The sequence below is a fragment of the Ammospiza caudacuta genome, chromosome 2 (genome assembly GCF_027887145.1).
Source record: "Ammospiza caudacuta isolate bAmmCau1 chromosome 2, bAmmCau1.pri, whole genome shotgun sequence".
NCBI lineage: Eukaryota > Metazoa > Chordata > Aves > Passeriformes > Passerellidae > Ammospiza > Ammospiza caudacuta.
In genome coordinates, this window is record NC_080594.1 from 17404658 (window position 1) to 17430945 (window position 26288).

The following is a 26288-nucleotide window of genomic DNA, read 5'->3' on the forward strand; positions in this document are numbered from 1 at the left end:
GTTCCGTAGTCAATAAATAATCCTGGACCCTGTGAGAGACTGCAGAAACTTCTGTATCTCAGCTGAAGGTGAGCAGTGATCCTGCCTCACCCGGTGCAAGTGTTCTCTTCCTTCTCTGGGCTTGGGAGCAAATCCATCAGGATTGCCTCAGTCTCCTCAGGACTCAGTGCCAAACAAGCTGCAGTTGTCTGCTGCTGTTCAATGTCTGACACTTGCAAGAACAAACTGACTGATCTGAACAATATCATCAAGGTGAATGTTGGAGTAGTCATGTTTTTGCATGCAGAGACCCCTTTTTTGTTGTTGTTCTTGGTGTGATTTTTTTTAAGGTTTTTTTTTTTTTGTTGTTGTTGTTGTTAGTTGACTTGGCTTTTTTTTTTTGTAAGGATGTTCCAAGAATCCTGAAACTCATGATAAATTATGTGATTTAGCTGAATGCTTCCAGGAGGTGTGCTGAGACCTTGAACTGCTCAGTCCAGCACGCTGTGTGTGCCTGGCAGTGGTTGAAATGCCAGCTTGTGTGGTTTTGTCCCGTGGGGCTCCTGCTTGCTTAGCAGGAATTGGTACCTGAGCAGCCTGCAGAACACTGATGACACAAGGTGAAGGTGTGAGCAGTTACCCAGTAACCTTCTCTGCAGCTGGGCTCTTCTGAGCCTGCTGCCTTGCAAACAGATCCAAACTCATCTAACTGTATTAAAATAATAAAAAAGCCCAACAACCTCTTCCCCTCAGAAAAACCAAACAAAAAACAAAAGGTAAGAAAAGTCCCCTCCCGAAAACCCAAACCAAACCAGCCCCACCAAACAGTGCAGTGAGCTGCTGCTGGCCATGTTTCAGGCAGTGCTGGGTGTCGCCCCTCACCTAAGTTCATTCCTTTAAAGCTTCTCAGAATGAAGATTTGATTAGCAGGAAGGAGTCCCCAGGCTGTCTCTAAAGTACCTGAGGGGTGCCAGTTCCCAGCTTGTGCCCTATTGGAGATTACCCAATCCTGGTATTCACTGAGCTCTGGCAAAAGCAGTTGTGCTCCTGGGAGCATCAAGGCAGCAGCCACAGCTGCCATGGGGCCGGGTGAGCTTCATCTCCACGGCTGCAAGGTTGTAGAGCACCCCTTTGTCAGAACTCACTGGACTCTGCTGAGCTCCATGATCTGCCAGTGGCTTTACCAAAGTTGGCTTTCCAAAGAGGCTTGGGAGGAAAAGTCAGCTTTTGAGAAAATGGCAACTTCTGTTCCCTGAAGAGGCAAACAGGTTTTAAACTATTGGAATTCACTGGTGTCACTAGAACTCTGAATAGGTTGCTGTAAGATAAGATAAATCTGTTTGAAGAAACTACAGGGTTTCGAGAAAGCTTTTTGTCAATTTGGTAGCCTTAAAGGGTGTTCTGCAAAGAGGTTTGGCTTTTTTGAATTCCCTATATAACTACAAATTGAGGAATGCTGAGTAGTTCTGCTCTTAAGCTACAAAAGGGAAGGTTATGTTCTAAACTCACCAGAATTTGTTGTCTAGTGTCTCTGTCATGACTCACTAGAACACCATAAACATTATTGGATAATTAACAGTTTGCTATTTTACTTTATTCTTATTAACACATCCCTTATTTCTTCTGGTTTCATTACTGTTTCACTACTGTTGTCTAATTTTGAAATACTGGCATCTTATATAGTACTTAGTTAGGAAAGCTGCTCATGTTTAATAATGTGGAGCCAGTGCTTGGGGGTAGATGCATAGTTACCCATGGAATTAAAAGCTGGGAACATCAACTTGTTACACTTCAACTCTGGACACAGCATGTTCCATTTGTGTTTGCAAACTTGCATTTAGCAGTCTGCAGTGGTGGGAGCCCAGGATTTACTGCCCAAACCTCTGCACTTTGTGATGTCTGGGCACTCCAGCAGCAGCTGACCCTCAGGGTGGCTGGTAATCAGAGCATGGACTTCCTGATTCATGGAACATGGTCTGGAAAACCTCTGCTTGGCATATGGCTCAGTTCTTAAATTTGTTTCTTGGGATTGGATTTCCTGATGAGATGGATATGCAGAAAGTCTCTGTGGTTCTGTAGGAAGAGCTCCACTGAAACTTGAAGTCATGAGCCCATATTGATGTTTTCCTGGGAGAAAAAGTTATTAATCTAAAGTTAATGCAAATTATATTAAAAATGTACTCATCTCTCCTTTTCTCCCCCAGCATCCCCTAATGTGTAAAGATGGTAGTTGCATGTCAGGTGTTGGCTGATGTTACAGAATGACAGCAGTGCTTTGGTGACAGAAGTGTCCCCACTGACAGCAGCTGCCATCTCTACAGCTGCAGGCACAGAACAGGTAACTGTGAAACATGGGCCTAAAGGGGGCTTTAGTTATTTAGTTATGGTGTGACAATCCTGTTCACATGTGAAATTTAAAGCCATGACAAGAAGAGCTTGCACTACTCCACCTCTAAAAGCACCACCTAACTCAGCAATGCTGGGGGGCACTTGTTCCCCCAGGAGAGACAAAGCCTGCAGCACAGAACTTTTCCATTGGGAACAAGAAAAACTTCCTTTCTGCTAAGTCCTTCAAAGGTCACTGGAGACTTGTAATGGTGCTCCCCAAGAGCCCTGCACTGGAGGGTGACTGCAGTGACCAGGGCCTCTGCCTGCAGCAGCTGGAATTTTTCTGCAGGAGCACAGGCCTCGTTTAAGAGCTGCTGGGGGGGTTTCACCACGTTGTTAGCCACAGCTGTAAGTGGCTCCTGAGTGTTAGCATTATACACTGGTGCTGCAGAAATTCATGGTGCTCCCTTCAACAGCAAGGAACGACATGATTGTAACTCCTGTGGAAACAAAGGGGCAAAATATTGCCCACGCATCACTTGGCGCTGTGCATCTGTAGTTGCACCCCTGTGGAGCAGTACTTGTTCCACAGAGCCTACCTTACTCCTTCAGCACTCAGCCTTTTGAAACCCCCACTTTTCTTTAATTATAGACCTAGCTTGATTACTCACAGGGGCTCACAGAGGGGTTAAAAGTTCCTAGCGTTCCCTTAGGATGAAGCACAGGAGATAATCAGGCTTTCTGCAACATCAGTGCTGCCTTGAAGCTCCTGTAACAGAAAAGGGAAAGGCACGGGACACTGCTGCCAGACCTGGAGGCAGCTGTACAGCTCATCCCTCAGCCAGGAGAGTGCCACTGGAGGACAAGCTCCACACCACAACCCCTTCTCAAATACCCACCCAGGGCAGAGCCGAGATGGAAGTGCTTGCTGGTGCTTGCTGTGGGGTGCAGTGTTGTACACCCAAGTCAAGAGAAATAAGGTCTGATAGAAACCAGAATGGTTACAGCTGGTTACCAGGGGCTGAGCAGATACCTCACCCACCCGAGGACTTGCAGCCAAGGCAATTTCAGTATCAATACACACGGTGTTTCATCAGCACTGTGCTCTTGTACAGCCATGTTCTGACACAATTCAGGAGGGCAGTGTTTCCTTTCCCCATACAATGGAACTCTTTGGGCCTTAGGCAAGAATTAAAAAGCAGGTGTTAGTAGAACTATCCAGGCCAGATTCTGTCTGCATGTGGAAAGTGAAATACTGCAGAGCAATCTGCAACACCTTCTTTCCCCAGAGAAAAAGAAAGTTTCTTGAAAGAGCAATTCATGGCAGAGCTCAGTTTATTGATGACAGAAATAACCATAACTTTATACATTTAACACTAAATAAAAACAGCAGAATGTACAAATCTGATTCATTATGTACAGGAATTCACTAGGAATACTTAATGAACAGACACTTCTCATTAACTTTATTTTAAAAAAAAATCAAATACCAACTGCATATTTGCAGTCTGACTTTTGCAGGAGGGTAGTGAATGTCTTAAGTGCTGAAGTCCAAAGAAAAACATAAGGCAACCCCACAGAGATGGGAACAGCAAAGCCAAGAGTGACACTCCCCACTTACCTCACACCGTTCTGAAAAGGTAAGGCACAGCATGTAAAGAAAGGGGTGCCACAACATTCAGCTTTGACATTCCTGGCTGATTCTCCTTTAGAAAACAACCTTCTGTTATTAGTTTGGTTGGTGGTTTTTAAACAGCAGATCACTGAGTCAGTAAAAGCATTCTGACAGTGAACAAGAAGGCTCCAAAATTCAGATTCACTTTTGCTTCTTCCATAGGTTGGGCAAATAAATAAATGCACCAAAGATTAAACTAAGGTGCTGGTAATATTCTTCTTTGTAAGGTAACACACTAAATATACAAATAATGTTCTAGCACTATTTACAGCCATTTTTCCTTGAACACTTTTCCACTTTAGTAATACATAATTATTTTTAGGATACAAACATTGAAGTAAGTTTTCAAGTTTATCTAGTGCTTTTAAATCTTTTTCCATCATAATGGCAGTATTTTAATTTTAAGCAGGATGGCTATCTCCAGATTCTTTACCATAGAAAAATTCAAGTTACAGCTAGCAGTAATTTTTTTAATATTCATTTTAGTTTTACTCCATTTGGTAATTAGAAAATAATACAATTGTAAAGGGGTGCAGGATATATAAATAACTACATTATTTCTCTGAAATAAGACCCTGACTTTTGAAATAGGCATCTACAAATTAATTTGAATCCAAGACTCAAACATAAAAAATTTTCAACAACTGCTTATCTACAGAATTGCAAAGTATAAAAAGAACAGTCCATTCTGTAGCTTAGTAGACAGATATCCACATAGTTAAATAAGATGAAAAGTAGAAATACTAATTCAAATGAGGTGGTTACTTTGCCACAGGGTTTGCTGAAATTTTGTTCAGTGGATCTGTTTCACAGGTAGCAGAGTTATATGCAGGTCACTTTCTTTATGAAATTTACCCTGCAATATTACAAGTTTCTGGCTGCTCGGGTATCTTACTGCTGTCCAGGTTAGGAAACCTGATACCACTACAGACTGAGAAGAATTTAAAGACTACAGCTCTGATTGTTCACATGCAAAGCACTTTCAGTTTCCTTGACAGACATGCTGCTTGCTTAAAAAAGCCACACAGCAACAAAGGAACCTACACTTGTACAGATTAAGGTGTGCCCTGTTTGCGGTATTGAACCAGGGACACAGAAACCTGGGCCAAGCACAGCTGTCACTCACACTTACCTGCAGGAATGCCCAGTAAGGATTTTTCCAGCTATGTGGTGTAACATCAGCTATCAACTGGATCTAGAAGTATTTCTCTTAAAGCAGCAGTAATAAGGTCTTCTACAGATTCTGGTAATTTTGAGATAATTTAATTTTTACCGAACCTAAGATTTTCATATTTCCCTACCCTGATACTGCCATGTGTCCTGCTTGGGAATTAGCAGGGTTCCTCCTTTCAATACAATACAAGATCAGTCCATAACCTTCCTTAGTTCCTGAAAAAGTGTGCTATTAGACCTTTCTCCTTTGACAGTTTCTACATCAAATGTAAAGCAAAAACAGAAGCATCCCTCATGAGGCTGCCTGCACTGGGGTCACACATCAGTGCTGGCAATAGCTCCAAGCAAACATGGAGCTAAACGTGGCTGTGCACAGAGGCTGTGGTGCAAACTCCTCCCTCACAAAGAAAAGGAGTTTACTTCTCTAAGCAGCCTCCTGGGGTGGGCTGTCCTCTGGTCAACTTCAATTCACAACCATCTTGGAGAACCAGATCACAACCATCTACCTGCCCATTATCTATAAAACATTTTACAGCATTTTGCTGAACCTTGGACCAGCCACCCTCACACCTGGAATTTAGGTAAGTTCTTCAGAACTGGGATTCACTAACTACCAATGGTGCATTTGCCCAGAGAAAAAAGCTTCAGTTTTTCTGTATGCCACATGAAGCACAAGCCTACACAAAGCATTCTACCACCTCCCTTGTCTTGGGAGTAAACAGACAGCATCCAATACAGGAAATTTGCTCACAAACTTGATGAAATGCACATCAAAACAAACAAAAAAACTACCAATAGCTGTGCATTTCTAGTTTTTAGTGCAGCCTTTTTATGTGTTTTTCTTTTTAATTTTTCAAAGTTACAGTATGATACTTTATGACACAAAAAACATTATTATAACCTTTTTGTTTTCTTTAAAGTTACAGCCACTATAGAAATCTTATCTTTCAAAGCCTTGGCCCACACTGGAGTATTGGTACTTTTTCCATGTAATGCGTGGTGCAGTATTCTGTCATCACAACATTCAGTACTGAGGATTAACCATTTGGAAACGGGCATCACTGAAAGCCTCAGGTAAACCATTTTACACTTGGCTCTCACAGATACACAGCCTCACCCCTCTTGCTCCCTCATACACTAAATCGACTCTGTTGTTGTTACATGGGCCACCTCTACTTCTACAGTTTCAATGGCCTGCGTCACTTCAGCCATTTTCTGTCCCTGCTGCTGTGCCAGTACATAATTTACCACCTGCATGATGCTTTGGTCAGAAAGGGTGGAGACCGACGCGCACTCCTCAGTAGCTGCAACTGCTTCGATGGCTTCCAGCGTCTCTCCCGTCACCACCACAGTCTCGCCCTCGCCAGCGCCAAAGCTGATCTCGGTGTCCTGCTCCTGTATGTCCGAGGCTAAGATGCTGATGGCGTGTTCCACCTGCGTCCCCTGGTTGTGAAACTGCAGGGTGTCTTTCTCCAGCATGATCTTGCAGGGGATGTAGTCCCTGTGCAGCTTGGTCATGTGCTTGCGCAGGGTGCGCGCGTCGATGTAGGCCTCGTTGCACACGGGGCACACGTAGGGCCGCTCGCCCGTGTGCGTGCGCACGTGGCGCTTCAGCGAGCGCGCGTCCGCCCACGCCACGCCGCACGTCAGGCACTCGAACGGCTTCACACCTGGGGGCACAGCAAGCAAAGGTCACAGCGCTGGCCTGCAGCCACAGGGAGAGCAGCGGGGTGGGGAACACAGCAATGCTGAGATGTTTGCATGTAAGAAAGAGATCCCACAGCAATGCTGTGATGTTTGCATGTAAGAAAGAGATCCCACAGCAATGCTGTGATGTTTGCATGTAAGAAAGAGATCCCACAGCAATGCTGTGATGTTTGCATGTAAGAAAGAGATCCCACAGCAATGCTGTGATGTTTGCATGTAAGAAAGAGATCCCACAGCAATTCTGAGATGTTTGCTGTGTAAGAAAGAGATCCCACAGCAATGCTGTGATGTTTGCATGTAAGAAAGAGATCCCACAGCAATGCTGTGATGTTTGCATGTAAGAAAGAGATCCCACAGCAATACTGTGATGTTTGCTGTCACAGACATCTTTTATGAAAAATCCTTTCTCTAGGATTTTTCCTCCTGAGAAGCTGAGAGGCCACAAGAACAAAATGTAAACAATGGTTATCTGCTGCTGTGGAATACAACAGGTGCATCTGTGATTGGTCTCATAGAGTTGTTTCTAATTAATGACCAATCACAGTCAGCTGGTTCAGACTCTCTGTCCGAGACACAAGCCTTTGTTATTCATTCCTTCTTTTTCTATTCTTAGCTAGCTTTCTGATGAAATCTTTCTTTCTATTCTTTTAGTATAGTTTTAATATAATATATATAATAAAATAACAAATCAAGCCTTCTGAAACATAGAGTCAAATCCTCGTCTCTTCCCTCATCCTTGGACCCCTGTGGACACTGTCACAGTTTGCTGTGTAAGAAAGAGATCCCACAGCAATCCTGTGATGTTTGGCATGTAAGAGATCCCACAGCAATCCTGTGATGTTTGCCATGTAAGAAAGAGATCTCACAGCAATCCTGTGATGTTTGCTGTGTGGCAAAACATCATTTTACCATTTCTGTGTAACCATATAATGCAAGCATAATGCATTCAGTAGTTACGATTCTCCACAAGTGCCCAGTCCAATCCAACACTTTACTTTGAAAAACTTGTCAAGATTCCTTTTAATGCAGTTTCTTCCTCATTTTAAGTGTATAAAGCTTAATGGAATTCTGATAATTTTGATGCCTTTCTGAAGCCATGTTTTACTTCACACAATTTGTCACTTGCATTTCTAGTCATCCTTTGCTTCTGCCAATCCTTCTGTACACCTACAGCTTTACCCTTCTCTTCACTGCATATGTTCAAATACAGCACCTGATGTTTGTATGATCTTATTTTCCCTTGTAACATCTGAGTTCTGTGGTCTGTGGTGGTGACAAACACCATCTCACTAGTGGCTTTTCCTCTCTGACAGTTGCTGTAGATTTAGGCTAAGTACCTACTACAGGACACTTTTGCTGTTTAGAAACACAAAATCTCTATTTCCATAGTTAAACAGCTGTCAGATTTAAGAGCTCTTAAAAAGAAGACATGCTTCAAAAAAAAGTGGGTTTTGCCCTGGGACAGGAGAATATAGACTCCCAACACAGCTGAAAGAACCAAATACTCAAAAATCAATTTCATACTTTACCTCTAAAGTAAAAATGCACATAATTCTTTAACAAGAAAAAAAAAAGTTTTCATATTTTCTCCAAACATCATACAATTTATCACTTGTCACAAATTAAGAAGTTGATCCATTTCCAATATTGGTCCTTTTTTTCTTTTTACATTTAGGCCAATCATTCTCCTGTCTGAAGAGTAGTTTGTTAACTGTGTGTGCCATTGAAAATGGAGAATGTTTTAGTGCATCCAGTTCTTTGCCAGATTTACCCCTCTTAGTCACTTGTAAAAATGTTCCTCTTCTATTCAGGTACTGAGGACAAATTGGCACAGTCCCTGTGTGTGACTGGAGCTTTAGAAAGACCCCCAACAGCAACCTCTGGCAATCACTGACAGCAAGTTACCAAACCAGGATTCACACAGAACTGGAGAATCTGTAAAAACTCTTCCATGTCTTGCCAGACAGGACACACAGACTCAAAGAAACAATTACCCCTTGCACATTGTGTTTTTAGGGGTTTGGGGATGTAATGACTATTTGTGTTCTACATACCTTCATGATTGTTCATGTGTCTCCTATATTCCCGGAGCTGTGTGAATTTTCTTCCACAGTGCTCGCAAACTCGTTCCAGATTTTGTTTTGCTCTTCCTTTTTTACCATGTGTGGCTTTCTTTACATGTCTTCTGTACAAAGCTTTCTCATAAAATTCTTTTCCACATACATTACACCTAAAATGTGTTAATGTGAGAAATCTATTAAAACCATTATTGAACACGTCTGTGTTTTAAGCCAAAATGCACTTTATTTACGGTAGGCAAAGGTTAAGGGCAATATTGTCTTATATGGTAAGTAGTTCCATAATTAGAAGTAATATTGTTGGATTTAACTATATTTCCTCTTATCCACAGCCACAAAGCTTCCACTAACCCACTTCCTTCTAGAGAAGTGAGATGACATAAGTTTCTAACTGCACTGATTGTATTTATCCTTTTATGACTTCACATCTTAGTTCCAGCACTGTGTCCCAAGTTAGGAGCCAACCCACACTATGTAAAGCATCCTCAAATATTCAAGACCCTAATCACCATCAATCCATTGATACTTCAAAAGTGGACTAGGCAGTGCCTCGTTGACAGGCTGTAGATCTCTATAGCCTCACTTTGAGGTATATTTCAGTGTTACATATGCATATTTCAGTGTTATATATAGGTATATTTTGGTACATTTCAGTTGTTAAATTAATTTCCTCTTACCTATAAGGGTCTGTGACAGAATGAGACTTCACATGAGAGTACCAGTCTTTCTTCCAGCTGTAACATTTCCCACAGAACTGACACTGAAATGGCTTCACACCTAAATGTTTATTCATATGCTGCCGAAGATCCCGAGCTTCATAGAAACTCTTGTCACACCTGTAACAGGAGAGGTTTTAGCATCCCATACAAGAAAGGCATTGATTTCAAAGGCACTGGACCCTCTTCTTTAATAGCAACTCAAGACTGAGAACACCTACTGCATCATCAGTATTTATTTAAAACACAATCCCACTCTAGACTAGGAAAAATTTATAAGAACAGCAGCTTATTTGAAAGCCTGGAATAAAACTTGAGGACCTCTGAAACCCTTTTGTCTGTTTTTGAGTAACTACATTCTTTCTGCAGTTTTAATGGTGAATATTCAAAGGCAAACCAACTGGGAGACATGAGAAATTTGTATTATACCATATGAACCTATGAGGACAGTAACAGCTGCTTCTTTCCTTAACCAAAGAGGACTGACACAAAGATAACTAGAGTTTGTTGTTTTTAATGCTCAAATGTAGGGTTTTTTAGAAAATAAAAAACCCCAAATTCATACTCCTGCAAGAAAGCATCTGAAAGTATCAATACTTGTTCTTTAGCTTGCTGCTTGAACACATCTTAACCCAGGCTAACTTAGGGTTTTCCTTCACTTATACTTTGCCATAGTTGGACTATACAGCTCCTCTTGGTATGAAGACTACAGAGTCTGATCTAATCCAAAACATGGTTTCTCCCTTTGAAAGAAATTCTGCTGCTCATCTCTCTCTCTTCCTCATGTAACAACAAACAGCTGCATGACTCAAGAAAGGACAGAGGCAGAGCAATCAGCAAGCAAAGGTGGCTGATTCAACTTCTACTGGAATGAGGGAATCTGAAAATGAGAAAAACTTCCACACAGCAACAAAACATTGATATTACACTGCCTGAATATGGGCATTCTGGAGAGAAAAAAAGTTGACTTTGCTTTTGAGGGAGGGAAAAAAAAGGTAACAGTCCTTGAGCCACACAACCAACCTCCTCCTAGGCTGGAAAGTCTCACCACTCCAGTTCAAATGGGGCTCTCAGGGATCCTCAGTTTGCACATCCACTTAAAATAGTACCAGAAAGACCCCTCAGGGGCTTGAATGGGGTTGGCACTTGGTGCTCTCTCCCCAAGGATTGTGTATTTGGAAAAGCCATTGGAGAAGTAAAAAACTCAAGCAACCACCATACGTTGTCATGCATTACTGCAGTTTAATCAAACACATACTTCACTGCAAAACTTCCAGGAACATTTTAGGACAATAATTAATGATCAGCTTTGCTCAACTGGGCCAGAAGTTCAGACTGAAGCCTGACAGGGAGGTTTCCATTCCAAGCCACCAAACTAAAAACTGAAGTCTGGTTATTGCTTAGTGAAGCTCTCTAAACCACCAGTGGCAACATGAATTATATCCTTAGCAGAGACCTTTGCTGGAAAAGCAGAAAGGACTGTGTCTGTTTAGAAGAAACTGGGGAGTCAAAATATCTTCTCTGTAAAGGTGACCTCTTGCATGCATGGCCCTACTGCCTTGAGTAAAAAAATTTTTGTTTTATAAATATACTTCACCTTCAAAACTAAAATTCCCTTCCATAGTACATTTCATGAAACAGTGTCTGTGCACCCTATTAGCTCTGTTCTCTGTATTTTTAGAATTAATGCTTTTAGTATTAAAAATCACTAAATATAAACATTGTTGACAGAACTGAAATAAGTTTTCATAATTTAGAAAATATTACTTTTGCTAGTATGCAGCAGCAACGAGATACTTTAAATAACTCTTTAGATTATTGCTTTCTTTAAAACCTTGAGTTGCTACAGGCAATAATATAAATTGTACCACTCCTCTTAATATCTGACAGAGCTTCCCAGGGAATCATTGTGAGTTCCAAGATTAAACATTATTTGTCTTTCTGCAGGGCACTTAAAAAGTTCCCTGTAGTCTGTTTGGTCATGGAAGAAGTATCCATGTTTTGCTAATGCACTAAGATCACACTTTCCAGTTACTGTTTCTGCTTTGCTAAAGTCCGCAATACTGTCATGTAAATAATAGTAAATTAAGAATAAAATAGAATAAAAATAAATTAAGAATAAAAACAAATGTTATTCATTGCAGTATTGAAGTGGTCATATATGTTTTATAATCAAGAGAAGTGCAACAGTCAGTGAGTCTCAGTCTGCAATGTTCCTAAACACAGCCATGTCTCAGCAAACACTGAACACAAGTGCAGGACATTGCAGACCCTACAGCTTCAAATCCATGAAATCCACTATCACACTACAAGAGGGCAAACCAGGCTGAAGGCCCTTGGCCTCTTACAACCTTACACTCTTTTATCTGACCTACAAAAAAGCTATATACCCACACAGCTACTGATTATAGCACCAATTACAGTGCAAAGTCATTAGAGAAGAGCTGCAAGAAACTAGAGCTGGGTAACAGTTTAAAACCAAGCCTTTGCTCTCCAGCATGTATTTACAAAATGAATTTTTATTCTCATGCTTCCCAAGTCTTATCCCAGGCCAGTGGAACAGTTTTATGCTACAACAAGGAGCTGCTTTCAATCTTGAAAATGATTGGGATCATTAATACCAAGAAAAAAGCCCACCAAACCCAGCCATCACCTGACTTACTGAGTACACTGATATCCACGAACTTCAGGCTTTGGCTGATGCTTCTTTATGTGTTTACTGAGTCCCGATGCCCTGTGGAAAGATTTTCCACATATGGAGCAAAGGTATTTGGATTCTCCTAGCAAAAACAAAACAAAACATGTTAGCAAGCCATGCCTCCATTTCTCTGGAGTGCTTTGTGAGACAGGTTTTAATTCATATATAACTTACCTGAAGTAATCAGAGCAGTACTACAAAGTGAGGTTTGTTTAACTATACACTGATGGAATTTTTAAGTGTATTTTGTATGTGCTAATGTAATAATACACAAGGGGGGAGTAGCAACTCTAAATTAATTTATTTCATATTTTTAAACATAGGTACATTGCTGAAACTATGATTTAGGAGGAAAAGTGAGCAGCCTAAAAACCTGCCTTCTTGTATGAAAAAAACCACAACTGCCTGTGCTTATGTATTATCCAACTTCTTCAGAAACACAGCATTGCTTATGGACTACTGCTTATATCTTGCATTTGTGGAAAAACACCTTAAAATAAAGTTTGTGCTCCATTTCATCAACACAGGAGTGATGACTACTAATACAAATACCTTAATTTCAGGAACAAAAAGAGATATTAACTGAGTATCTCTCTTGATTCTGCTCAGCCCAGAAAACCAGAAACACAGACAACCTTTACAAATTACAATTTTAAAACACTGCTTGTATTGAATCATTATATTGCCATTTTTCACATGCTAAGATCTTTCAAGACACTAGGCTTTACAAAATGTCAGTATTACTACAGAAAATCTTGTAAAACATATCTGGAGATTCTGAGAGACTTAACTTAGCATGTTTTCCTGTAAAAGGACAGGCTGGAAGATGAAGTGCACTAGAACATTCCAGCCTGTTGCCTATTTCCTGTTGAACTGACATGATGCAGGCATTAAATACATACATAAAACCACAGGAACAGACCAACCACAATTCTCCATTCTTGTATAGAACATCTGCATAATAACACTAAACTATGGTTTAGCCCCAGAAAACTACTTACCTCTATCTCAGCTGCCTGACCAGAAGAAAAAAAAAAACAAACTACCATTTATTTTTTTAAACAGTTTCTTTTGACACTGAAGAACATTAACGTTCAGCAGCATAAAACAGCCAAGCAAAGGAAAAGGATTTCCTTTTTCATCACTTACCTGTATGAATGCTCATGTGCTCCTGAAGACTTCTTTTTGTGACAAAAGACTTTTCACACAAGTCACACTTGAACTGTTTCTGTACTTCATGGAGAGCTAAGTGCATTTTCAATCCATGCTTATATGTAAAGGTCTTTCCACAAACCTAAAAAAATCCATACGTGGTGGAATAGGACAAATAAAACTAATTATGTAATAGGTGTTTAACTTCAAACAGAACAAAACTTCCTGTATCTCTTGGGAACTAGCATGGACAAGTCTGTGATTTTGCACCAGTGATAGAACTGGTCTATTAAAAAAAGGAAAAATCGAAGGAAGACATTGTTCTAGACACCAGAATATGAACTTGCACAACTCATGCTCATTCTAGTTTTCTCACTCTTGGACCGTAAGCAATTCCATCATGAATGTTACACTAGTTTTCCCTATTGAAGTGACCAAATGAAGTGAACAAGACTAACATAAACTTAAGCAGAGCATCGATACCAAAATATTGGTAATAGAGAGCATTACAAATGTGATTAGAGAGCGAAAGGACTTTACCTTGCACGCATGGGGTTTGACACCTGTGTGTTTAAGCATATGTATTCTGAGGGAATAGAGCTTGGGCAGAGTCCTCCCACAGATGTCGCACACGAACTCCCGTTTGGTCCTGCCCTTCACCGAGGACACGCCGCTCCCCTCGGCCCCCCCGGCTGCAGCGCCGGCCTCCGTCTTCCGCGTGTGCCGCACCAGGTGCGCCCGCAGCGACGCGCCGTACTGGAACTCCTTCTTACACAGCTGGGGCAGACAAGATCACAAACTCACTTTGCATGTAACGCTCAGAAGTATTAAAAAAACAAACATGTTTTTAAAATGTTTTAAGTACAGTAATATGATTAATTAAATCCATAACTCAACTCCTGAGGTTAATGAATAGTTCTAAATTTTTATTTTATAGCTACTGACAGGACCACTGATCACTTCCCAGTGAGACTAACTTTCAGTCTAGACTAAACACAAATTTACTGGTAGGGTTAAAAGCAAATCCCATGCTAGCACTGTCTTGAGCAGCAAGTCACACACTACTGTCAGGCCAAGTGGCTGCACTCCATTCTACCTCACCCCAGCCAGATCAAGGCTATATCCAACTCTGAAATTGGTAAGGAAAATAAACACATATACCAAAAAAGGCAACAAATATAATTACTAATATAATTACAGAATTAATTATCATAAGGAGGAAGATTTACACAGAAAAAAACCAAACCCAACCCCTCAACTTACTGGGCATTTATATTCTTTAGACCTTTCATGTTTCAGTGTGTGCATTATGAGTGCATAGCGCCGCTGGAACACCATTCCACAGTCAGTGCATTTGTGCTGCGCTTCCACTTCGTTATTTTCCGTGGTCTCTCTTTTGGGCTGTTTCATTTTTTTCCCTCTTTGTACCAGCTTCATGGCAACCTTAGTTGGAAAAACATAACCTATTAATGAATTTTACTGCATTGTACTTCATACCTTGTCTGAAAGTTGGCATTAAAAGCTGATGTTGTTTTTCTGTAATACCTCCTAATTGTATTCAGCAGACTTAGCTGCCTGAAAGTTACCTTGTTTCCGTTTACTACAAAACTACAGACCTCAAGGTGAGTGAAAAACCATTCTTTTTTAAAACCATAAGCTTACTATAACGATGGTCACCCAGTGACTTACCAGTTCAGGGACAATGAACTCTCCAGCCCTGAGTCACTGCCTAAGTGACAGCTATGGGATAGTTACAGGAGAATCACAGAGTACTGCCAGTCAGGATTTCTATCAAGTTGAGAGCATTCCAGCTTTCCTAGAGATTTTTATCTAGGAATAAGGCACTAGTGGGTTTTTTTATGTGGTATTGGCACATATGCTAGTGCTACCTGGAGCTGATAATCTCATCTTCCTTTGCAGAAACTTGCTGCCAAATTCTTTAGAAACCAAATTCTAAGGTATCAGGTTGAAATGCCCTGTATCAGGTGTGTCCCCTTTGGGTTCCTGAGAATAAGGCAAGGGAAGGAAGTACAGGCATCCCAATTTCTTCATTCTGTTCTCCCAACTGTTGTAGACAGGTAGAAGAACTATAAAAGAAAGGCCTTATGAAATCAAGGCCTCACTTTGCAAGAGCAGCTATCAAGCAAGTTCCCATATGAAGCCATTTTGAGAATGAGACATTTGTTAACAATCTATTCTAAGGGTGAAAAACAAATGCACCCACAATAACAAGGGATTTGTCCAATGAGAACCAGCAGAAAAAGTATGCAAACAATCCAAGAACAGAGATTTGATAGACAAGTAAATACTATTTACTAACCAATTAATTAGGTGGCAAGAAAACTACTAACCAATGGGAGTCAAGCACAAGGTCTATGAAACCTGTATAAAATAAGGTATGTGAATAAAGATTTAGCTTTTCCTGCATTAAGAAAATGGAGTCTCACATGACTTCTTCTAATACCCAACCAGTGAGGTATCTAGCGGGTTTTGAAAACATGCCAGCCCTTCCGTGCCTCTGAAAACCAAACTGAAACTCAAATTTTTAATGTATTTTAAAAAAAAATCCTGATGCTCTGAAAAATTATGCAAACTTGGCTAAATTGTGAAACCACAAAAATAATTTTATTCAGTACCGGATTAGTAAGAGCTAGGAAAATAATTAATTCCTACAAAGCACACCTCATTCCAATATTTCCATGTCAGGTGCAAGTACTGTAATTTAAACCTATTCCTGAGCCCAATCCTGAGCAATCATCCAAACTAATTTCTTTTTTCCACAGGTCTGTGCGCTTCTTCTGTCAAGGATCTGGATTTAAAAACTGCAAAATACTTTAACAGGAACTATTCCCAAAAGTAAATATTCCCCTTCCCAAAAGAGAACAAAACTGGGGTGCTCTTCAACCAGCATAAATAGGTTGCTCAAGTATTTTGATTGTGCTACTTTTAGCATCTGGGCTTTAAGCTGTCCATCTGTAAAAATACACTAATGCTACAGTTTCTACTGATACCACATCATTGTCCTGTGTGTGGGACTGGTGGCTCTGGTACACAAAACTGTCAGGACTCCTTTGGAAATTATAATATAATTATTAATAGTTCTTCAGAAGACTTGGCCAACATGCAGTCAAGTGCACTCTGTCACAAACTAAATGCATGATGCCCAGTGAGATGATTGTCAACTGTCCAAAGGCACTGAAAGAGGAAAGGCTCTCAAAGGGGAAAGAGTAATAAGACTGCTTCATAAAAAAAAAAACCACCAAAATTGTAATTGGAGCTAGTTCAATTACTTAACATTTAGTATGTTCAGGTGCTAGAGTTTTTAACAAGTTTTTTTGCTCTTTGGACCTTTGTTCTCATTGACCCCAATCAGAAGGCAGCAGGAATGCATTATTGTGACTCATTACTACATCTTAAGATCTACATAGGATGTAAAATTTTTCATTCCAATGTTGTTCTCAAATCTGAACAAATGTAGGATCTCACTTCTCTAATAGATAAATAAATTTATGTATCTCTGACTGATGTGCACATGAGCTAGCTTAGAATTAAATTCACAGATCATTAAGGTTTTGGGGAGCTGATACAACTTCTGTCCAACCATAAGAAGCTGTGAGAAGATACTCAACCTAGATTGTGGCCACTGAGCATTCTAAGAACCTTCAATATGGAAGGAATACTGATGCCAAGTCAATGCTTTTGGGATTTTATTTGCCCAACTGTCACAGCTAAGAGATTACTCTGGTAACTACAAGGTCTAATGACAGACAGAATACCTGCTGCACTGCAGATTTAGGATTTGTCTTTCTATTCTGCAGTTTTTTTTCAATTCCTTTATGCAGCCTGATGTATCCCCCCTCAGTGACAGAGCGCTGGCGAAGCTTGCTTTTGTAAGTATCATCTTGGCTGGAAGCAAGGCTCTCTGGCTGGGAAATGGAGCTGCTCTGCTCATCACTTTTTTGCTTGAGTGTCTCTGAGGAGTCTTCAGAAGCAGAGTCCACATGTGCTTTATCACTCTGATTTTGAGCTGCCTCAGTTTCCCCTTGGCTCTGTGTGTCCATGGCTTCCACAGCCGATGGCTCAGTGCTGAGTCTGTTGTAGAGGCTGTTTGGAATGCTCTCCACCAGCTGGATCTTGATGTAATTTTCAGTTGTTTCACACCGTTCCACAGGCTTGGAAGGATCACCTGCAGTGGCCTCCAGAGGCTCTGGGTGCAGCATGTCAGGCTGGGGTGCTGCTGCCTCCTCTGTCCCAGCAGAGGAAGGAGCTCCATTCACAGCTACAGGCACTTCACTGGCTGTGAGTTTAGGCTGCTCAACACCATCCATGGGCTGCACCTGCACTTCAGCCTGCTCTGCTAGATTTTGAGTTGACTCTACTGTTTGGATATCTCCCTTTTGGTACACTGTAATTTGTTTCTCTTCCATCTGTTTGTGCACATTCTCACAGATTTCAAGGACCTCCGACATGAAGAGATGCCGGGCGAGCATGGCCACTTCCGCCATGCTACAGAAGTCAAACGTTAATTCTGAAGTATAAGCAAATTCCAATAAAGGCAGGAAACTGGACTTGCAGAAACCTACCAGGAATAAAACAAGATATTAGAGCAAATAATGATGACCTGAAATTACCCCAAAAGATCCCATGATGAATACAACAGTTCACCTTTGATACAGTTAGGCCTGAAATTTAGAGCAAAACACACTTGGAAATAACAAGCCCATCACTGGCACTCAATTAATTGTCATTTACACTACAGCTTCCTCCTCATGTAGTTTCTATGTGTGGCTAAGCTCAGACAACTTTTCCAATAACTAAGTAGTACTTAAAGAGTTTCACAATAAAATTCTTTGAGGAATATTTCAAGATGCTGGGAGAGCCACAATACTTTTGGAGGAGATTAATTGAACCAAAGTCTTTCTGGATCTGCTACATTCAGAAAGTACTCAGGTCTTAAGTAACAAGCCATGTGGCAGAAAAATAAGGAAGTAGCTATAAAAATAATAAAAATATGGATATATAGATAGAAATGCTGAAATATAAGAATTTGGTAGAAGTGTACACAGTTGCATAAATAATAAATCAAATATTTAATGTGGGGACCCTTCTGGACCACCCTTATTAGAAAATCATTGTTCATGCATGTCTATTATTCATGCAGAGACAGTTAATAAATGAGAAAGCAATGCAGAAGGCTTATGCTTTGTACACTACTCTTCATCACTACAAAGCTATTTTTAGAACACATATTTTAGCTCCTGTCTTGCATGTACCAGGTGTGAAAAATAAGCAGACATGTAAAATTCTGCTTCACATAAATAAGAAGCAATTTAGCATTTGTTAAGTTAAACAACTCTCCAAGCAGCTTGTCAACATCCCTGCTTGATGTACTCAAGAATTTGATTTTGTTCCCTTTTTAACGTTTGTGACTAATACAAGGAGGAAACAGGCCTAAGCAAGGTAAAAATCCATCAGAAGCTTCTCAGAAATTTTAAGATTAAATACCACAGTCCATAGAAAATCATATTAGGCAAAATCAGAGTGATCACTTTTGCATTATGATTTACACAAAATACTTTGAGATTAAAACAAAGAAAAAAGCAAGACAAAAATTGGGTGTATTCAACACTCAAAAAAACCTGAATTAAATACTGTACACCTTAGGATATTATGATTTCTAGCTTTGAAACCCACAGCAATTCACCTGACAGATCCACTACAGCTTCATGACTAGTGACAGCTCCCTTTTCAATGAAGAGCTCTCGGAAGTACTCGCTGTTGGCTGCCAAGACAGATTTGTGAGCTTTGTACTCCTCTCCTTCAATCAGCAAAGTCACATCACAGAACTGATTGGAAAGCCTCTGCTGATTCAGTTGGTTTAAGACTGACAGACAATGTTTGGAAGATGACTGCTTCACAAGGCCCTTACTGTCAACCTGTCATGAACAACATTTGAGAACTTCATTACATTTAGATTGTGCCTTTTCAAGCATTCACACTGAAACACAGAAAAGGATTATTTTCTGCAACCATACAATCAGTTCAAGCCTGTAGAATATAGAGCTTAACTTTACTATTGCTTTCTTTCTTTAAGTTTCACCCTCCCTCCAAACACAATTAAAACAGACTGGAAGAATGGGAAGACACATTCAAACAGCTCTTTGATTGTATTTTTCTATGCTACAGTCTGAAAAAGTTTAGAAATTCAAATGTCTTTATGTGCACGTGAGTCTGCAATTATGAACAAGAATTTTATATATTACTATATCATCATTTATTAAGGAAAATATATAGAGCCCATAAGAATCTTGTATGTGATGGCAATTGTAAGCAATGGCAATTTTGCCATTAATTTTATTTTAGATTCTATATGCATAATATATAGCATGATTTTATTTCTCAGCAATGATGTCCTATAATTAATTTCGTAATATATACACCAGTATCCCATTTCTACACATTCAATATCTTTGGCAAAATGTATAGTCTTATTGTTGCAAGATTATCACAACAATGGAAAAGAAGTCCATAACCAAGAATGCAGCAATAGAAAATGCAAATCCATTCAGATGTAAACCATGGTACTTACAAACACAAGCTCATGCTTTGCTATTGGTTTCTTCTTCACAGGCTTTGGGGATGCTGCTGGGATTGATGCTGTGTTACTCAATTCATCATCTGTTTCATTACTGTCTTCATGAGATTTTGCATCCAGTCCCAGCTCCTCCAGCATTTCAGAAGGATCTGAGAGAGATCTGGAGCGGTCTAGCTTTTCCTGGCACTTGCTGCATTCTTTAATGTAATCCTTAACCTGCTTAAGAATACCTAAGAAAAATCAATGGAGCTTGATTAGGCTTCTAATCTTAATTCAATTTACTATAAACAAATAACTATGTAGAAAATTAGCTAAACATCAATAATTAATAATCAAAAATATTACATACTAATCAAGCAAAATAAAGTCAGCCACCCACACTCTCCCTCTCTGATGTGATATTACCAATTCTGATTTTCTCACACCATTGCATAATATTGTCTCTACTGCTACTTTGAGACATAACATTTAGAATGTCACTACATCAAGCAAACCCTCCTAGAAAGACTATTAAGGCTAAAAAAAAAAAAAAAAAAGGTTCTTAGACATTTAGTCTCATCATCCCACATCAACGACAAATGTAATATAACCCTGTATTTAGCCCACACAAATGGCTTGTTGCTCCTGAAGAGGACTAAAATTGGAAGGTTCACTTATGAGCTTTTGCAAAATTGGGATCAACTGTGCTATATGCAATGACACTGATAGGTACTATTAACACTGATTTAAATCCACTGCTTATGATTTTGGAATTTAAATAAATCAATTTTCCCCCAGTACTTTAACCAGTGGAACCAAATACAAATGACAGCACCCGAGGAAATAGCCTGAATTTGTGTCAGGGGAGGTTTAGGTAGGAGTTTGGGAACAGGTTCTTCACCCAGAGGGTGGCTGGGCCCTGGAACAGCCTCCCCAAGGAAGCAGTCACAGCACCAAGCCTGGCAGAGTTCAGGGAGTGTTTGGACAGTGCTCTCAGGAATGACTCTTGTGACTTTTGGGGATGGTCCTGTGCAAGCCAGGAGTTGTATTCAGTGACTTTTGGGTCCCTTCCAACCCAGCAGATTCTGCAATTCTGTAAATATTTTCAGATCCTCAGCAGGTCCTAACCACAGGGTCCCCTTCTGGATCCCAAGGCATTTTCCATGCGTGGCTTTCAATCCAAATTTGTTCTCTTCACTAGGACAATATAAAGGCATATACAGCAGCTGGGCCTCTATGGCTTAAAATCCAGCACTGCTCAAAACTTTGCTGACACAGACCAAGACTTGCTTGCTCACATCTCCTCAGAGCATGACTTGCACTATCATTAAATACCTCTCTCTGTAAGGATCAGGAAAACAGAGACTTAAAGGCAAACTGAGATATTAATGTCCATTTTAACAATTTGTACATCTCCTTGATTTCATCTGAAATAGAAGGAGGTCTCAGGCCTGCAGATCACATCCCTAACAGCCCTCCTGGCCCCTGAGGCATTGTCCAGCCCATGGCCTTGCAGTTACAGAACAAACACCAGGCTGACGTCCACCTCAGGCTGACAGCTGGGCCAAAGCTGCTGTCCCCAGCAGCCAGAGAACACTGTAATGGCAGGGACAACATTGTTTTAAGGGAGACACGTGTAAGAAACATAAAACTTGAACTGAAAGCATGGAATGAATTTTAGTATTCTCACTGTAAGAGAAGCAAGAGGATTTAGGGTGTGCAAATAAAGGTGATCAGTAAGATCAAAAGAACACAGAGTGCCTTCTCCTGACAAACAGAAGCTACACTGAGATCCATGGAGGAAGTTTCCTGCACAGGAAGATGCCAGAACAGTGCAATGCTGGGCAGACAATGAGAATGCAGATAAAGGCAAGGAAACAACCATCCAGAATGGGTATATTAGCTTTGAGGTGCCAAATCCCTTCTTCATACAAAAAGATCATCAAGTCATTGAGATCTGGACTGGAGGGACTGGCTGCAGCTACAGCAAAATCTCTCCAACTGAAAATAGGGAAAACTAAAGCTGGAAATACAGACTTGCTGATGGATGAAGAGAGCAGGACAAGAGAAGCAATGCAGACACACACCGGGCCCATGGCAAGTGAAAAGCAGGTGATTTGTTTAATGGATACCCAGGGCTAAAAGTAGAACAGCAAATCCAAAGAGAACAAGATATCAAGTCATTCCCTCAGGCAAAAGAAAGTCCCAATTGGGAATTACTGTTCAGGCAACACCATTTGTAACAGCTGTGGCATCACTCAGAACCCAGCTGAGAATTAGTCTGGTCTTTTCAGCCTCTCATTGCAAGAAAGAGACAAATAAAACAATGAGTGCCAGCACTGCCACCAGTGCCAGCTGTAGTCCTTTAACACGAACACCAGCACATGCATGAATGAGGTACAGAGCTAACCCAGCCCATGTGGACTGGATTATCACCCTATCCCAAGGGCACTGTTGAGATGTCACTGCCTTACCTGGGCTGTGTGCAGTACCTGGAGGGGACAGCTGTACTCTCTGTTTGCAGATATTCAAGGTACCACCGCCGGATGAGCAGCCCTGGACAATTTGCTGACCGAGAGGTACCATGCAGAGCGAGCCCTGCCCCTCGGGGTGTGACACAGTGTCACTGCCCACAGAGCACGTGCTCGAGGTGGCCTTTAAAGGCACCGGTCACGGCAAGGGACAGTCCCCTCCTGGTCCCGCCAGGGATGACGCACGGACATCCCTCCAGCAGAAGGGAGACATGGAACTCCTCGGGCGGGTACAGGAGGGCAGCAAAGATGATTGAGGGACTGAACCATCTCTTTTACAAGGAAAGGCTGAGGGAACTGCACACGGTCAGCCTTGACATGAGACGACTGACAGGGCACCGCATTAATGTGTATAAACATCTAAACAGAGGCGTCAGGAGCACGGAGCAAGGTCCCGGCGGTGCCAAGCAATGGCACAAGAGGAAACGAACAGAAAGAAACTAAAGCACGGGAGTTGCACGTGAACACGAGGACAAATTGTAAAGGTGGCTGTGCGCCGGCACAGGCTGCCCCGTGAGTCTCCATCGGGGGAGACGCTCGAGAACCGTCCTGTGCCATGCCTGGGATGACCCAGGGACCCACGGCGTCCCTTCCAGCCGCGGTTCGTTGTCTCGGTGCCCGCAGCCGCCCCCGCCCCGGGCTCACCTCTCCACCAGTACTTCTGCGAGAGCCCCTGCCAGGTCTGCAGCCGGGTGCGGTGCGCGCCGTCGGGCGCCAGGTGCGCGGCGCGGATGAGGCGGGCGCGGCGCTCGGCCTGCAGCACCACCTCCAGCTCGGCGAAGCGCTGCTGGTCGCGCTGCCGCCGCTGGTAGTACAGGGTGCCGCCGCGCACCACGTAGCAGGCGGCGGCCTTGCGGATCTTCCGCTTGGCGTTGCCCTCCGTGCCCGGCGCGTACGGCTCCCGCTCGTTCGTCAGGTACCGCAGGATGGCCAGGTAGCTCTCCTCGCTGGACATCGCGCGGCAAGGGGCGCGGGTGCCGCCCTCGCGGCCGGGCTGCGGAGGAGCCTCCCGGGATAAGGGGACGGGGCTCGGGATCGGCCCCGGCCCGGCGGGAGCCGCGCCCGGGGGGGAACTGGAGTGTCGCGGCCCGCGGCGGCGGGAGGGAGGGAGAAGCTCGGGCAGCAGCGGCGGCGGAAAGACAAAATGGCTGCTGCACAAACGGAAGTGAGGTGGGGCCGCGCGCGCGCAGGAGGGCCCGGGAAGGGGCGGGGGCGCGGGGGAGCGCCCGGGGGAGCGGGGCCGCCATCTTGGAACCGGGCAGGGAGAGCCCGGGCGCAAGGGCGGGGCCGCCATGTTGGAGCCGGGCAAAGCCCTCTGCGGGGCGCGGCCGTGGCGGCGGGAGCCGGGAACGCTCCCGAGGAAATCCCAGCACAGCCCCGGCTCCGAAACTGAAGCGGCTCCTGCTCCAGAACCGCCTCACGGGTAGAGCTACGAGGGGAGTAGCGGGGCCGTTCGTGCCCATCAGGAGCAGGAGCAGCACCAGCGCGGACGGGGCAGCCCCGCCTCGGGGCTCGGTGCGCGCTGTGCTGTTTGTAAGGGGCAAGAAAGGAAAGTGAACTGCGCGTTTTGCTTGTCCGAGCTCTCCGCTGGCTGTTACACCCGTGACAGAGACACGCGAGGCGGGAGCCGGGGCTGCCGTGCCCAGGACAGCGCAGCAGCAGCGGCAGCAGCGACCCTTGCCCTGCGCTCGGTACCTGCGGGACGCTCCCGGAGCAGGGAGCCCCAAACACCGAGATACCGACCTGAGCGAGCGGGACCGGCCAAAGGCGCCGCTTATATAGAAAAAGGGTGCTGTATTTAGTTTTTCGGTTTATTATAATAATGGCAGTGGTGGAATACTGGAACAGGTGGCCCTAGGAGGTTGTGGAATCTCTGTCCTTGTAGTCGTGTTCAAGACTCAGCTGGATACTAAGCAGTCTCATCTAAACAGACACGTTTTGAACAAAGAGTTGGAGCGGATGTCCTCTGGAGGTTCTCTTTAACCCAAATTATTTTTGTGGGTCTGTGACAAACTTGGGTACTCAATTTCTTCTGACAAATACTTGATAGAGCATCAATTACATTACATCAGGTAAACACAAGGGTTTATATTAAATTCCATCATTCATTCTATTACATCCATGTTTGAAGTGAATTAAGTGCTGCTTAATTCTTAGCAGCCTGTCTCACCCAGTGCATAGCTTGTAAGAGGAGTAACTTGATGGGCTGTTATTCTTTACTTCTCACCATATCAATCAGAATTCAGGAATAAACATCAAGGCAGAGTAATTGTGAAGCACTTCTGTGCACTGCTGCAGTGACACCAGGCAGCCAAAGCCTGCAAACTTCAAAGCATTAAAAAATAATAACTTATTAATTAGTCATATCTGCCAATCAGTTTCTATATATATCATTAATGGTATTTCAAGCAGATGGTAAAAGCTCATCTTTATTTTCAGCTTCTTAGCTGAAAACATTCACAAGGACACATCTGGGGTACCAGGTGCCTTGTACAAGGCACTGATGTGATTTGTATAATCACCACTAGCACATGTAATTGTTTTCAGCCTTCAGTTTTAAACTACTAAAAATTCCTTTCCCTGTTAACCACAAGCAATTTTTCTTCCTCTCTTTTCCCCTCCAGTTTCTGTCTCCTTTGCTTTCAAATATGTTAACCAGTTTAAAAGCCTTCAATTTCTTTCTAAACGTGAGCAGCACTGGGTTGGTTTTTTTATTGTTTCTTTAATATCAAAAAGCAGCCTTGTTTGGAAGATCATGGTGCAAATTCCATTAATAACATCAAGCTAAACCTTTTTTAAATGGGTTGCCTTCACCCAGACCCGTATCTATTTCACTAAAACTCAAAAGAGGTATAACTATAGCCCATTACCCACATTGTTTTTGAAGCCCTGTCCGACAGAAGGACTGTCGGAAGTTAAAACACAGCTGTCTTCTTGACTGGTGTAAGATAGCAAATCAAGTCCTCAAAGTATCAACAGCAGGAAATAGTGGTTTGGTTTCTGTTTTGGTTCTGGTAAATCAGGACATTGCTTTGCCAAGGCTATTGCTGGGCACGCTGTCTGCACAGTGCAGTTCCTTAGGCAGAGAACTCCCATGAGGAATTTCAATCCCTCTAGTGGTGGGAGGGTCAAAAATTACTAAGGGAACCTCTACATGTATTCAGCAAGTTAAATATGAACCTGAATGAGCTTTAACTGTGTAACATCAGCTGCATTTGAAACCCATTCAATCTTCACAGGCTTCCTATTCCTGACAACAGCTTCCAGCAATTCATTGTTTTGTAACTTCCCGACCCAGAAGTTTTGAATCTTTGTGTGTAAGAGCCATACAGTCTGTGAAACCATCCATTCTCTTTTTTTAACCTTCTCCACATTTGATTCTCTGTATGTTGCTACATGCATTCCACAACACAGGACCTTTTTAAAGTAATTTACAGATTATATTGCTTCACACCCCCTTTTAGCTTGCGTGTACCTCTGATCTTAGAAACCACTTTTTATGCCATTTGTCATAGATGCAGAATAAACTTAGGTGCTGTTCTGTCCTTCAGACAAGAACACTCCTCAAATACCTGCTCCATCCTCCCTGCTACCTGAGCCACCCAGTGAACACTGGGGAAGTGTGTGCTAATACAGCAGACTGGCAAAGAAACAGTCTTATGGCAGGAAGATGCTTT

The 26288-nt window shown here is 42.3% G+C and overlaps 1 protein-coding gene across 1 annotated transcript; it reads right to left on the reverse strand.

The window, feature by feature from the left end:
- Positions 1 to 3624: 3624 nt before the first annotated feature.
- On the reverse strand, positions 3625 to 23566 carry ZBTB11 (zinc finger and BTB domain containing 11). The gene is made up of 11 exons (XM_058824977.1): positions 23257 to 23566; positions 20096 to 20331; positions 19211 to 19442; positions 17283 to 18085; positions 14770 to 14949; positions 14047 to 14283; positions 13504 to 13648; positions 12319 to 12436; positions 9618 to 9776; positions 8917 to 9092; positions 3625 to 6825 (listed from the first exon to the last, which is right to left on the reverse strand). Exons 1-11 carry the CDS (start codon positions 23564 to 23566, stop codon positions 6293 to 6295), a joined length of 3129 nt encoding a protein of 1042 aa, XP_058680960.1. The 3' UTR covers positions 3625 to 6292.
- Between the last annotated feature and the right edge of the window lie 2722 nt (positions 23567 to 26288).

Bases quoted from the DNA above. Each gene is read 5' to 3' on its own strand.
- ZBTB11 (XM_058824977.1), bottom strand. From the start codon at position 23,566: ATGTCCAGCGAGGAGAGCTACCTGGCCATCCTGCGGTACCTGACGAAC. The intron at 20,332-23,256 runs GTGAGCCCGGGG...GATTTTTCTTAG, and splicing joins GCAGAAGTACTGGTGGAGAG to GTATTCTTAAGCAGGTTAAG. The intron at 13,649-14,046 runs GTAAAGTCCTTT...GGATTTTTTTAG, and splicing joins TCAAACCCCATGCGTGCAAG to GTTTGTGGAAAGACCTTTAC.